A 14,409-nucleotide genomic window follows, 5' to 3' on the forward strand; every position below is an offset into this window, starting at 1 on the left:
GTTGTATCTTCATCTATCTGTCCTTGAAATGATGAAATATTGTTAGGGTTCACTTCTTCAAGATCAGCTTGTACATCTTGTAATCGGACTACTTCTTCAACTTCAATGACGTCATTAACATGTGACATTTCCTCCACTTGGTATGGCACATCGGCTTCTACATCATTCGAATCAATGCGACCTCTAGGCTTCGTTTTTATCGCAACACACCAACCTCGTTTGTCCGTGCGTGATGTAGGATATGGTTGTTAGGCGATTATTTCGGCAAGTGTACCGAATCGCTTCAAGTAATATAAAATGGTAAGTCCAAGTATCGTTTTCCCAAGAGACTCGTAATACTAAAGAATTGTGCGATTAATAACTCATCCAGACTCCAGAACATGACATCAATTTACAAAACAGGTGCAGAAATATAAATTCATACATAATTACAAATTTGGACTCTGGTAAAGAAAACACTGAGATATGGAAAAAGGTCCGAAATGATATGGATCGGTTTTGCTCAGATTAGATTTCACCACTTTCACTCTTGTGCATAAAAAGTTTCATCTCCTCTCTATTAATTACTAAAGTCAATCCACTAAAACACTTTACCCCTAATCTCTTAGGTGAAAAAGTCTAGATTTTTCTTATCAAATCCCAATGTCTTGGATAATCTAACAGGTGAAACCGCATTAAGAACTAGGATCTTAAGACAACAAGCGATCATCTTCCATCCCTAGAACCAATAATCACTAGGACTCCTATTTCAGTTCTGGGTCCATCTTACGTCTCCATAACCCATGAAACCCACAATTAGTCCATGACATGAACGTCTCCATCACATGCATGCTTTAATCTCGGAAATATGAATACTAGAAATTAACAGAGCAGGCATACATATAATCAAATCATTCTTCAAATACACAAGAATTCAGTAATTACATCAATTCTTAACAAAATGAAACTGGTTCTCCATTTCCATGGAAGAACCTCAAGCTTACAAACATGGTGGATGGGAGAAGAAGAAGACCCAAGGAGGAGAAAAGAGATGCTTTCACATGCCCCGAGCGGCCTCCATGAGCTCCTGCAGTGAAGTCGCGCCTCCACACCTTCGTCCTTGAGCTCTGGGAGGGTTTCCCCCCTCCAAAAACTACCTTCTCTGCCTCTGGTTCGCGTTCTTAAAGAGATCAGTCGTAAGTGATTTTTCGCTGGGCGAACAGGGTCGGGTCGCTGGGCGACTGGTGCAAGCTCGCTGGGCGAGCATCATTTTTCGCTGGGCGCGCGCGCTAGCTGGGCGAGCATATTCCACTCGCTGGGCGAGTCAAATAGTAAAGTCAACGCGTGAACAATAAAGTCAACGGATGAATAGTACCGGTCAACGCGTGAATAGTGATTCTTTATTTTCTTCTCCAATCCTTATTTATCTGCAAAATAAACACACAAAAACACTCAAACTGATACAAAATCAACAATATATACATATTATACAACTTTTCATGAGATTTTACTCCATAATGCATCAAATGAGATTAAAATAAGTGCTTAGGATATGCAATTCTTGGCACTTATCAATGGTACATAATACCCTTGTTGTACATTATGTGCAATTATAAAAGGATCAAACAACACATATCTTTTCCTGTGGTTGTTGAATTGTATTCCAACTCATAAATGTGTTTAATGACACCATAGAAATCATCTTGACCTCCTTCTGTTAGCCCTTTAACATGAACCCCACTATTTATTGTCTTCTTGCCCTGACTCCATGCATGGGTATGAAATTTGTATCCATTAGCAAAGAATGTGTGCCATTCCTTTACACACCTTAAAGGACCAAGTGATAAATCTCTAAGATGTTAGTTCCTCACACTTAAAGGATCGTTATGAACCTACAACCATTCAGGATATGAACCTATTCAACAATGTAATGATTAAAGAATTAAGTAAGAAATGAATGTGTTAGAATGATAGGAAGTCGTACTTTTTGCCTGAACCACAATGGGAAATTAGCATGTATGTATGTCGAACTATTTCACTCAGATAGTTGATAGGTATGTAAGAATGAGTTGTTGACATGTATGACGAGATTAGATCAAAGACAATTAATTATATCAAATGAAAAAATTGGGAAATATAATTGATTTTGGAGGCTTACTCAAGGTAAGGTTCAACTTCATTGCAATTGATCAATACATGAACATGAGCTGATCTCAATTCTTCATCACTTAACCAATGTGTTGATTCTCTCCCAGAATGACGGCTAGGTTGGTCAAACACTGATAATGTTGTCGTTAGGCTTTCTATTTGAATGTCTACTTCATTTCTTCTGCTTTGTGGTGTTAACATGAAGTTTTTGAAATAGTGGGAACAAAAATGAGTTGTTTCTCTGTGCAAGTATGATGCGCAAATAGATCCTTCAACCCTAGCTTTATTCTTTATTGAACGTTTAGCATATCCCATGAACCTACAAATTTGAAACTGATATGTTAGGATTTTTGAATTATATGAGTAGTAAATTGAACGATAAGATGTCATATTGTCACCTTTCAAATGGGTACATCCACCTATAGTGGACTGGTCCACCAAGTCATGCCTCATATGGAAGATGGATAGGGAGATGTTCCATAGAATCAAAGAATGAGGGAGGAAATATTCTCTCCATCTTGCATAGAATGAGAGGAATGTTTTCTTCCATCTTCGCTAGGTCATCCTTGTTCAATGTAGTAGAACACAAATCTCTAAAGAAATGACTTATCTCTGTAATGGGATTGAGAACATGAGACGGTAAAGAACTAAATGCTATAGGAAGTAAGCATTCCATAAACACATGGAAGTCATGGCTTTTCATCCCAATGAGCTTTCCCCTATTGACATCAACACACCTTGACAAGTTAGAAGAATATCCATCAGGCATCCTAAGAGCTTTTACCCAATGACAAACTTCTTTTGTTTGATCTGCTGAAAGTGTATAATTTGCTTTTGGCTTATACATGTTTCCATTGGTATGACTTTTTAGCTCCAAATCTTTTCGTCTACAGTACAAAGCTATATCCATTCGGGCCTTGTCATTGTCTTTTGTCTTCCCCGCAACATTCATCACAGTATTAAAGATGTTGTCAAAGAAATTTTTTTCAATGTGCATGAAGTCAAGATTATGCCTTAACAAATTATCCTTCCAATAGTGTAGATCCCAAAAGATGCTTTTTTTCGTCCAATTACGCCACTCACCGTATCCATCAATTCTTGGTGCACCATTTTCAGTTATTTTAGGATAACCATTGATTATATTCCAAACTTCTGGTCCCGTAAGATATGGTGGTGCATCATCCATCTCCACTTCTCCCTTCTTGAAAGCATTCCTATTCCTCCTAAAAGCATGATCATTCGGTAAAAACCTCCGATGGGAGTCAAACCATGAAGTTTTTGCCCCATGATATAATCTGAAAGCCTTTGTATGCTCCATGCAATGTGGGCATGCCAGTTTACCATGAGTGCTCCAGCCGGACAACATACCATAAGCAGGAAAATCTTTAATTGTCCACATTAGCATGACCCTCAAAATAAAGTTTTGTTTCCTTGAAATATCATATGTTATCACACCCGTCCACAGCTTCTTCAATTCGTCTATCAAGGGCTCTAAGTACACGTCTATGCCAACCTTTGGATTGTATGGCCCGGGAATGAGACATGTCAAGAACATGTAAGGTTTAGACATGCACATAAGGGGTGACAATAACTGGCCAACATGAATATGGTATATTTGATGCCTGTACATATGGGTTAAAACCGTCAGAGCATAAACCGAGTCGTACATTGCGTGGCTCGATACCAAAGTCAGGATATACTCTATCTAAGTGCTTCCAAGCCTCTCCATCGCATGGATGATGCAAAACACCATTGGTCGACATGTTCTGATAGTGCCATGTCATTTGTCCTGTAGTTTGTGTTGAGGCATACATTCTTTGTGGTCTGAGAATTAATGGCAAATAGAACATTGATTTCATAGGAACTTGTTTTGTAGTAGTTGCTCCCGTGGTACGTGGTTGATATCTTGGCTTTCCACAAAATTTGCATTCAAGCAACGCGCCATCATTCTTACCATATTCATTATCATAGAAGAGCATGCAACCATCCACGCAACAATCAATCCTCTGCGATTGTAATCCCAACTTTGATACACACTTTTTTGCATCGTAGTATGTTTTAGGCAAACCTGATTTGATGGGTGTTGCATCCATAACCATTTTTGCAATAAAATCTATGCATTGGTTAGGAATATTCCAATTTGACTTGCAAGCTAATAGTCTGACACACATTGATAATTTCGAGTCTGATTGACCCTCATCTCTACGATAACGTTCTTGTTAACAAGCTTTAGTTATAAACTCTTCAACACCTAATACAAAAGACTCTTTCAAAGCACCTCTTCCTCTATGACACCTATCGTACATCCATGCACGATTTGGTGGAGAACGATCCATGTTCTGTACATAAATCGATTACAAAACAATTAGCCAATGCTTCATATACATCTCTATATTATGACACGTACCCTATCAAATGGCTTCCTAAAGAATAACCTAAATTAATTTAGGTCCTCTTCTCTCTATCTTAGAATGTTTTTCAACATGTCTCTATCTTAATACTTGTTTTGTACATGTAAATCACTATGTACAATATTATTGTTTTATATTAATCACTATGTACAATATTGTTTTAAGGTTTCGATATAGAAGGATATTGGCCGACCTACATTACGTTGAGCTAAAACTTTCACTACAACCAAGCTTAGTTAAAGAAATATCAAATTAGGGTAGATAGTGGTTGATGTGTTTAATTGTTTAGCTAAATAATTTTAATTAAAAAAATCAACATTTAAAGAACTAAATAACCCTCCTAATATGTTATATACAGTTGCATAAGCATACATTTGCAATTGGACGACTATTTGAAGGTTTAGGTCTTACTACGAGCTTTGGTTGATTGTCAAAATAAGCTTGTTCTATAGTGGATTGCAGGTACCGAGTGCAACTACAAAAGAAACAACATCACATATCAATTTATAATAAAGTAATAAACCTACCTAATATAACGCACTTGATATAATATCATTCATAAATAATAAAATATCATATAAAAACTAATTATTCACATATACTTACCACTAGCAATGAACTTGAGAACTGGATTTCTTGAACTGTGAATGTTGTGAAGAAGTTTTAATACTCTAAAATATGAAAAATAAAAGCTCAGAACAGTATAGTAAACACCAATTCAAAATTTCAATGTGCATATTAGAATTTTAAATTAAGAACACCAAGGTAGTAATGTATATGTTTGCAAATTTCAGTCTAAAAGTTTAGTAATGCCTAAATACACGAGACTAATCAAAGTTTAAAACAAACAATATATAAAACAAATTAATACAGAATAAAATTCTTGAGTCTAGGTAGGCTAAAATGTGCTTAATGATTCAAAACATGTAAAATGCATGGAATGGGGTAATTGGGGGTTCAGACATCATTAAAGAAAGATAATAAATTTCTCAAAACACTACTGGAATAAGAGAAAGCAGGAAAATCAGTGGTAATACCAAATTTATATATTCTTTGTTTTAAACTTTGTTATTCCTAGTATATAAGAATAACCCCAACTTCAATTATATAAGAATAAGATAATATGCTTTCTTGCAGAGCATTTAACTAATCAAGAAGTCAACCTTTCTTTATTGTGGAACCATAGTATCCAAGGGTAGAAAGTAGTCAATCATTCCAAGTTGTCATTTTTCCTGGATCCTGACGTCTATTTCCCCTATTCTTAAACTATTGTTTTTCTCATCACATGCATTGTGCTGCTTTATTTTCTAAGCAAATCGTTGTGAACCTTAGTCTTCAAGCAATTACAGTGTTCCATCACTGACTTGTGTCTTGGTAATACAAAATTTACATGGTGATAATACTTGCATGAATGTAAAGTAAAGTAAATGGCACAAATGGAGAATCCAAGTGATAATACCAATAAAGTTATGTTATCTTTGAGCTAGCCTCTAGTTATTGAAATTATGCTAGTAAGACTGCCATATATGTTGGATTTAGCTATACTTTATCACCATCGTCATTTTGTTTAAGTGATTTTTCCTAGACATGATTGAAGTTGATTGTATTTGTTAATTAAGCCTTTTAGAGTTGTCAGAATTTTAAACCAGTAACATTCTAATGGCATCACATTTCACTGTGCATGGAATTAAAGAACACCACTTATACAATTTCCAAATGCTAAGAACTAAACTGAAACTTTATGCATATTAACATCACTATCAAACCAATGATTGACAGAAGAGTTGTTGCGATGACTATAATGCAGGATCAAAAACATCCGGCGGGGGAAAACCTCTTCACTGGACATCCTGCCTTAAGATTGCCGAAGATCTAGCCTAAATGCATGATCTTAATAGCTAACATGTTTAGTATGATCCTAATCAAAGTCTCAAATAAAGAATATATCAAAAAACTAAAGCTGAATAAAATTCCTAATTCTAGCTAGTGTAGGTAGCCTAAAATGTGCTTAATGAGTCAAAACACAACCACTAGACCTGGGTTCCAAAGGACAACCTCATAAGTTTTTGGATTTGACAAGACTAAAGCCAATAACTTAGCTTCAGACAAATTTAAAGTTGTCTTCATTATCTATAGATTCAAGACAAACCCTCCACTACACACCTCCACACTCATCTTTTGCTAATCATAACATGCATTTCAGTATATTTGACATTAACATGCAAACATTACAAGACTTTTATCTTCATGTATTATCCGACAAATCATTCTTAGTTCACATTGTTAACCTCCTTCACCACAAAACATACTAAATTTCAACATTTGTCTTACTTTCATAATTAATCTCTACAATTAGACAAATTTTTTCTTTCACTGTTGGTTAGTAAACACTCTTCATGCTCTATTCTATCTCACTCGTATGTATATATATAACTTTATAAAATTATAATTTCAATATTTAGAAAATAGTCACATTACTTAATATAATATTTAAAAGTGTTTTAATTTTTTTATTAAATAATACATTTATAAATATGTATATACACACACATGTCTATTGCGTATGAAGTAAAAGGAAGTTTTGGCAACAGTTTCCGAGATTAAATGAAACACTTTCACTTAATCTTAGTAAGAAAAGGAACCCTGACAGCATAATATCAGTTCCTTATGATATGGAGGTCTGGACAACCTCAAAGACTTCCAAAGGGAAAACATGAAAACTATCACAAATATGGGTCACCTTTCTCATTTCTAATGTGACCCCTAGCTCTCATGTACCTAGCTTCACCATTGCTTAAGCCCAATTCATATACTACATCAAAAGAGGATACTTGTTGGACATAGAAGATGTCATAACTGAGGAGATTTCAAAGTTTCATGTTCTGAACCTAATGGCTTGGCCTGGAGACATACCCTTTCAAATGGGGGAATCTAGTGTAGTTATAGTGGTAGAAGAGCAACCACAACCATAACAACTAACACCACCACAAAAAAACTTAGTAAAATCCAACACCAATACCTCATCAACAACAACAAAAGCCATAACAGGACACCTCTTGAGAGCATACTTAATTTGTTAGCACTACTCTACAAGAAAAAGTTCCTTATAATGAATTAACAAAGGAAGGAAGATCTGAAGGAAGCAAGCAAGAGTCTTCTGAACCAGAGGACTTCTTTGACTTTAAGATGGATGCATTATCTTGAGGAATCATTACTCAGGCTCTTTTCTTTGCTTTCAGATATCATATAATACATTGTATTAATTTTTATTTAATTATTTATTATAGTTTGATGGGATGAGAGAAAAAGAAGATAAAGATGGGAACTAAACACACCAACGTATCTTTATCTTAACACTACTCTAACTGTAATAACTATCTCCATTATACCTAACTCATCATTTTCAATCCAAATCCATATCACTTATTGTTTACCTCTTTTCTACGAATATTTTCCTTCCCACTACTTCTCATTCTAAACCTAACCAATAAATCAATTCAACTCCTCTTTTGTAACATCTTTACTCTCTATATCTCTCTCTCTCATATATATATATATATATATATATATATATATATATATATATATATAATATATATATATATACATATATTGATATGTTTATTTAATTTGTTTACTTTCTTTAGGAAGTAAAAAGGGAAAATGCAGAGGGATGAGTGTTTATACAGAGGTGCTCTCTCGGTTTTCTCTTGGTAGAAATAGGTTTCAATGTGACTATGGGAAAGGAGGGAAGTTGAAATAGTAAACTGGGTGAAATCTCTATAAAAAGTTATGATTTCTACTGTCAACCAGCCAGAAGTTAGAGAGTTGTTACCTTGTGAAAAGTGGTTCTTCAATATGAAAGTTGAGTACTCCAAGTTTTAGCTAGTTGTGCATTTCTTTACCAGTCAGTTTATATATTTTAGTAGTGTTTATTATTCATGCATGTAGTTTCTTAACACTACTCTGAGAATACCTTTTGGAACTACATTGCATATTAAAAGTACTTATTTCGGTCATATTTTTTTATAAGTTTTCATGGTTAACAAAACAACAAAGCGCTAAAATTTTAGTTTCTTATAATTGACACTTATATTCTTCTTATGCTACATTTTAGGAGAAATATATTGACTAAAGTTTAATGGGACAGGAGGCTTTACCATAGAAGGATAGTATGGTATGATATGGTCAAGTGGTGAAAGATGTTAAAATCTTTTCCTAATATTCTGACAATACAGTCAACACTTATGGATTGAACCTCTACACTCAATTATTTCTTCACTATGGGTCGACATTGGAGAATTGAACTTTTAATACTTAAATGAAATGACTCCTACACAATATCAGAGGAGCAATTGGAGTGGTCTTCTAATATTTCCTATATGGGTGTTGGATTTAAAAAGGAGGTTATGTCATATTTCTTTTTACTACTACATCAAATTCATGAATGTTTGTTTCTTTTTGCCTCAAACATCTTTAGGAGATGATTGTATAACCTTGGTACCTGAAGGTGGTCTTGCTAAAGGAATGTCTATGCCAGGATCAACCATAATTTCCAATATGCCAATATCTGATTTGCTTCCTATGCCTAAAGACCCTCATATAATGCCAACAAGTCTTAATGGTCATACTGATTCATCAGAGCGCACACAATATAAGTCAATGGAAGATCTTGGGTCAAGACGTGGTACTAACACAATATAACAGATTATAAAACATGTACTAAACCACATCATTTCCACTAACAATCGAGACACACAACAAACAATTGTACTAAAATAGACGGTCATCATGAGAAGACAATACCCATTTTCAATAATATCAATTAAACACAAACCCAAGTCTAATGAATTAATACCTGGCAGGTGCAGAAGGCAATTGGAGCTCCACCTTATCTCTTCCAACGGGAACAAACCAACCTAGGGTTTCAAAATTCGGGATTTCCAACCTCCAAAGAAACAAGAACAATAATCGGTCAATGTAACATTATAGATACTATGAAAATGAAGCAAATTTGGATTACTTACCAGATGAAGGTTTCAACTAACCACGGAGGTCGTCCTATAGTGTTTGCTGAACGAGATTGTTTCGGCAGGCAACGACGCACAACCACATTTAGGGAAAACGCTTCCAAGCCCTTTAGTGTGTTCGATAGAAGAGCCTTTCACTGCGTTCGACAGAGGAGACTTCAAGTTAGCCTTTGAGAGAGGTTCAACGAGGGAGAAGGTTGCAGTAGCATAGAGAAGAACGCTCCATGAGGGAGAATAAGCCTCAACGAGGGAGAAGGTTGCAGTGAGTGAGGAAGATTAATGACGAGAACAAGGCATAGGTAGGAGTGGAAAAGGACGAATAGCTAGGGCTCGAGAAGAGGAGAAACTTGGCTCGAGGGAGGGAGGGAGAAAAGTAATACTTCTATATTATTTAGTTTTATTTTTTAATTATTAATTATCTACATATCCGTATAAAAAATCAGCGCGTAAATATTTTGTCAACTTACATACGGTCTTACATACGAATCTATCCCTGGAAACCGCTTACACGCGCCAATTTTACCCACCGATATTATATACGGATCATTCGTATATAACATTTTACCCCATTATATACGAATTTTTCCGTATGTAAGGCTATTCCACAGATCCGTATATAAAATCCGTATATAACATCCCTATTATATATGGATAAAAATCCGTATATAATAATCTGTATATAATTGCCATTTTTCTTGTAGTGTTTCTTGGAGTATTGAGTTTAAAGAGGAACCTACAGTTAAGGGGTGTTTTATGACTGGTTTACATCTTTAGATGGTTAAGTTATGATGTTGAGTTGAGAGAAAGAATCTGAGTTCAATTACTAATTGTCTTGGAGTGAAATTTGGAGTTTTGATAGGTGAGTTTCTTAGTACAAGGTTGGTTGGGTAAAACCAAATTTTAGGGACTGTTTTAAAGTAGAGAGCTGGTAAGGCTGTGTTGCATGATTTTAGGTACAATTAAGGGAGTTTTGAGTAGTGAATCTCTAAAGGAGTAGGTATGTGTTGAATTGGATGATGTAAGGACTGTTGTTAAGTCTATTAAGACTTGCTCAAACTATTAAGACTTGTTCAAGCTGTTAGTTGTAGAAAATTTGTGTTGAAAGGTATAAAATTGAGTTTGAGTGGTTTAAAGTAGTTAAGTTAGCTTGAGATATAAAAATTGAGTTAGGAAAGTATTTTTCAGTGTTGCTCAGCACATAGGAGGCCTTAAGGAACATTAGAATGTGTGACGAAAGTATCCAATTTGAGATTTGAAATGTATCTGTGAGAGATTAGTAACTACTCTGAAAAATTCCACTACACATGGAAAAATCCACAACTTGCTAATGCTCTTATCTCTTTTCAATTTCACACTTCCTAAAGTAAATCCACAAGTTGTTGAAAAAGCGACAACTCAGTTGTTAAATTTGCTGGTTTTCAATTTGTTTCTCTCGAGACAAATCCACAGGTTGTAGAAACGTTCACAACTAGGTTGTGGACCTCTCTAGTTTCAAAGTTTGAATCACCTTGTTTACTTCCATGCTTATGTTTATCGTACTTTGATGTATGATCAGTGGTGTTATATCTTGGTATTCAATGTTAAAGTGTATGGACATATGTATGATTTCAAATGGTTTTCAAGGTTGGTAAAAAGAGTTCCAAGGAGTAACTTCTCAATGGTGGTTTCAAGTATTGTAAGTATGAATATGGAAAGTTCAGTCTTGGAGTTCATCCTAATATTCTAATGGTCACTCATTCTCAAGTAGAGAGGGGTGGGGCATGTCGTGAGAATAGTAGGAGGTCCTAGTTTAGGGGCTTTACCTTGACTTAAGGCGAATGATAACAGACTAATCTTGTGTGGTAACTTGAGGTGGGCCAATCACCACAACAAGTGCACGAACTGGCATAGCACGATATTCATACTAATCCAGATAGTCAAGTCAAACGGTTGTCATGCATAAAGTGTTTGGTTGATTTGGTGTGAGATATGTATCATTAAGTAAAATGCTTAATATGTTTTTGATGTATTACGAAAATGATTTGTATCACTAGCTTACCCTTGCTTTTGTATTGTTTGTCTTTGTGTATGTTTTTTCTTTTGCATGATCACCTTAATGGTATGAGGTTAGGAGACAATATATTTTCAATTATTCCAGCGAGAGGGAAGGGTGAAACAAATGAGTTAGTAAATGGATCTATAGAGGTAAATCTATTGTCTTCTAGTAAGTTCGTTTTAATCTAAGTGGTTCTGTAACGTAATATTTTAGTAATCTTATACCATTAAAATGAGATGTTACAACTATTATGCTAAGAGTTTATAATTGGCTTAATTTTTTAGCTCAACGAATGTTAAACTCTTTGGCAAGTGCACCAAATCGTTCAAGTAATAAACCATGGTAAGACCAGGTATCGTTTTCCCAAGAGACTCGTAATACTAGAAAATTGTGCGATTAACAACTCATCTAGACTCAAGAACAACTCATCATTTAAGAATATGTGCAAAAAGATAAATTCACAAGTAATTACAAGGTTGGACTTTGGTATTGAAGGCACTTGGAAATGGAAAAGACTAGAAATGGTATGAAATGACATTGTTAAGGTTAGTTTTCACCAATGCACTCTTGTGTATAACCAATTTCATCTCCTCTCTATCAATTTACTAAAGTCAATCCACTAAAACACTCTAGCCCTAATCCCTTATGTGAAAAAGCCTAGGTTTTCCTTATCAAACTCCAATCCCTTGGACAATCTAACAAGCAAACCCGCATTAAGAACTAGGATCTAAGACAACATGTGAATCATATCCCATCCCTGGCTCAATGACCCACAAGGACTCTTGTTTCAGTTCAAGATTTCATATCCCATCCCTGGCTCAATGAAACCCTAAAATCAAGTCATGAACGTCCCCATTACATGCAAGCTTTAAGATCGGAAACAAGAATACTAGTAATAGATAGAAAAGGCATTTATAAATACGAAACAATCATTCATTACACAAGAGTTCATAGGCTACATCTAACCCTAACAAGATGAATCTGGTTCTCCATTTCCATGGAGAACCCTAAAGCTTACAAACATGGAAGATGGAAGAAGAAGGAGACCCAAAGGAAGAGGAGGAGATGTTCCCACAAGCTCCTCGCGCCCTCCATGAGCTCCAGACGTGAAATCACGCCTCCAAAGAACCAAAGACCCTTTTTCTTTCTGCCTCGTGAGTATATATACTGCCCGAATTCTAGCTTAAGCTAAATTATTCTCGCTTAAGCGAAAATGAACTTGTTGGAGAAGATAGTCATTCTCGCTTAAGCTAAATTATTCTCGCTTAAGCGAAAATGACTTTTTCAGCAATGACTTCCTGGATCATCGAGGCTCTTCAATGTAATGCAGGATCTTCCTAACATCGAAATAGATCAAAAAACAAGGGATTAGAGTATTATTTACGTAATGTAGCCCAAAATATAGATAAATACTAAAACTAAATAAAAGAGAGGATTTAAGCAAGTAATAAGCTAAAGAAGAGTTGATTTTGCTACTAAAATGATGCTTAGATAATGGTAAGAATTAGCATTATCAAACTCCCCCAAACTTACAACTTTGCTTGTCCTCAAGCAAAAGTACTTCACGTAGTAAACGATTCAATCACGACAGTCTAGCAACTCAAGCACAATTTCAATCAAATAAACAAAATCAATCATGCTTGCTCAACTCGGAAATTACATTCAAGAGATAAAATGGCCTTAGCAAGCTAAACTTCAATCATGGTGCTCACAATTTAAAATCACAAGATAGATGTAATTGATAGATCAACAAACGTGGCAAGATGTTTTCATTGAATGCATGGAACCATCCTTCACCAAGGAAAGTGTTTCACTCAAGCACAATGGTGTATAAGGATGTGCGTCTAACTCTCAACTATCACAGTGTTACACAAATTAAATTTGCCGTTCGTTTCACAATATCAAACACATTCACAAGCAAGTTAGCATCACAAGGACTTTTTAAGGCTTGTAATGTGGCTGGGCTAAGAAGAAAAATTAGTTTTTCTGGACAACAAAGCACCTTGAGCTAAGAGATAAAACAATTTACTTCATGATATAACATTAGTCTCTCTCTTTGCTTCACAATTGGATAAACCACTTCTCAACTTATTTCCCAATTCTTTTTCAATGAATTCATTTTTCTTTCTCGTCTTCTTCTTTCTTCTTTTTCTTTCTTTTTGACTCATTTTGCTATTTTCTCAATGCTCCCTTATTTTAAAAACTCCCCCAAACTTAAACCATTCTCCTCATCCTAACATATATGTTCATCTCAACTCAAGGTAAGGAGGTTAAGGATTTTTCAATAAGCTTAAGGTTCCAGGGGTGAGAAAGTTTTTCTTCAAGGTTCAAGTGTTTTGCATTGGCTTTTAGGCTCAAAAATGTAGAAGAGGTTGAAGAACAAGATGGCCTTGATCATTTGTAACAAGCAAGCAAATAGTTCAAATAGAGAAACTCAGGCAAAATCAACTGTGATTTCAAAGTGATAGCACTCAACAATAAATTTTGGGCACAACATCTCACAGGTTTACTCAGGATTCCAAAGTTTGAAAAACATCATGCTAAGAATATTGATCACAATTAAAACCAAGCATCCATCTAAACATATACAAGCAACCACAATCTCTATTCAACAAACTTAATCACATAATCTCAATTAAATTTTCAAAGAAATTTTCGTAGATAAAGAACAAGCACAAAAGATTTGTATTCAATTCAAGCATAACATATGATTCACTCGAATCACCAAACCAATTGCAAAAGAATTATCCACTAGGCAAGTCAAAAAGAAATCAAAAACACAAAAACTGAAAGTAAATAAGAACTG

General features: G+C 35.1%; 1 protein-coding gene across 1 annotated transcript; it reads right to left on the bottom strand.

Annotated features, from left to right (window-relative positions):
* Positions 1–2,569: 2,569 nt before the first annotated feature.
* Positions 2,570–4,226, bottom strand: LOC148198644 (uncharacterized). The gene is made up of 2 exons (XM_088115886.1): positions 3,795–4,226; positions 2,570–3,718 (listed from the first exon to the last, which is right to left on the bottom strand). The coding sequence occupies exons 1-2, from the start codon at positions 4,224–4,226 to the stop codon at positions 2,570–2,572; spliced, it is 1,581 nt and encodes a 526-aa protein (XP_087972012.1).
* Between the last annotated feature and the right edge of the window lie 10,183 nt (positions 4,227–14,409).

This window comes from Vigna umbellata, chromosome 5 (assembly GCF_029865625.1).
Source record: "Vigna umbellata cultivar VRB3 chromosome 5, Vumbellata_1.0, whole genome shotgun sequence".
NCBI lineage: Eukaryota > Viridiplantae > Streptophyta > Magnoliopsida > Fabales > Fabaceae > Vigna > Vigna umbellata.

Coding starts and splice junctions, on each gene's coding strand:
- LOC148198644 (XM_088115886.1), bottom strand. CDS start 4,226: ATGGTTATGGATGCAACACCCATCAAATCAGGTTTGCCTAAAACATAC. Junction 3,719..3,794: donor TTGGTATCGAGCCACGCAAT/GTACGACTCGGT, acceptor CATGTTGGCCAG/TTATTGTCACCCCTTATGTG.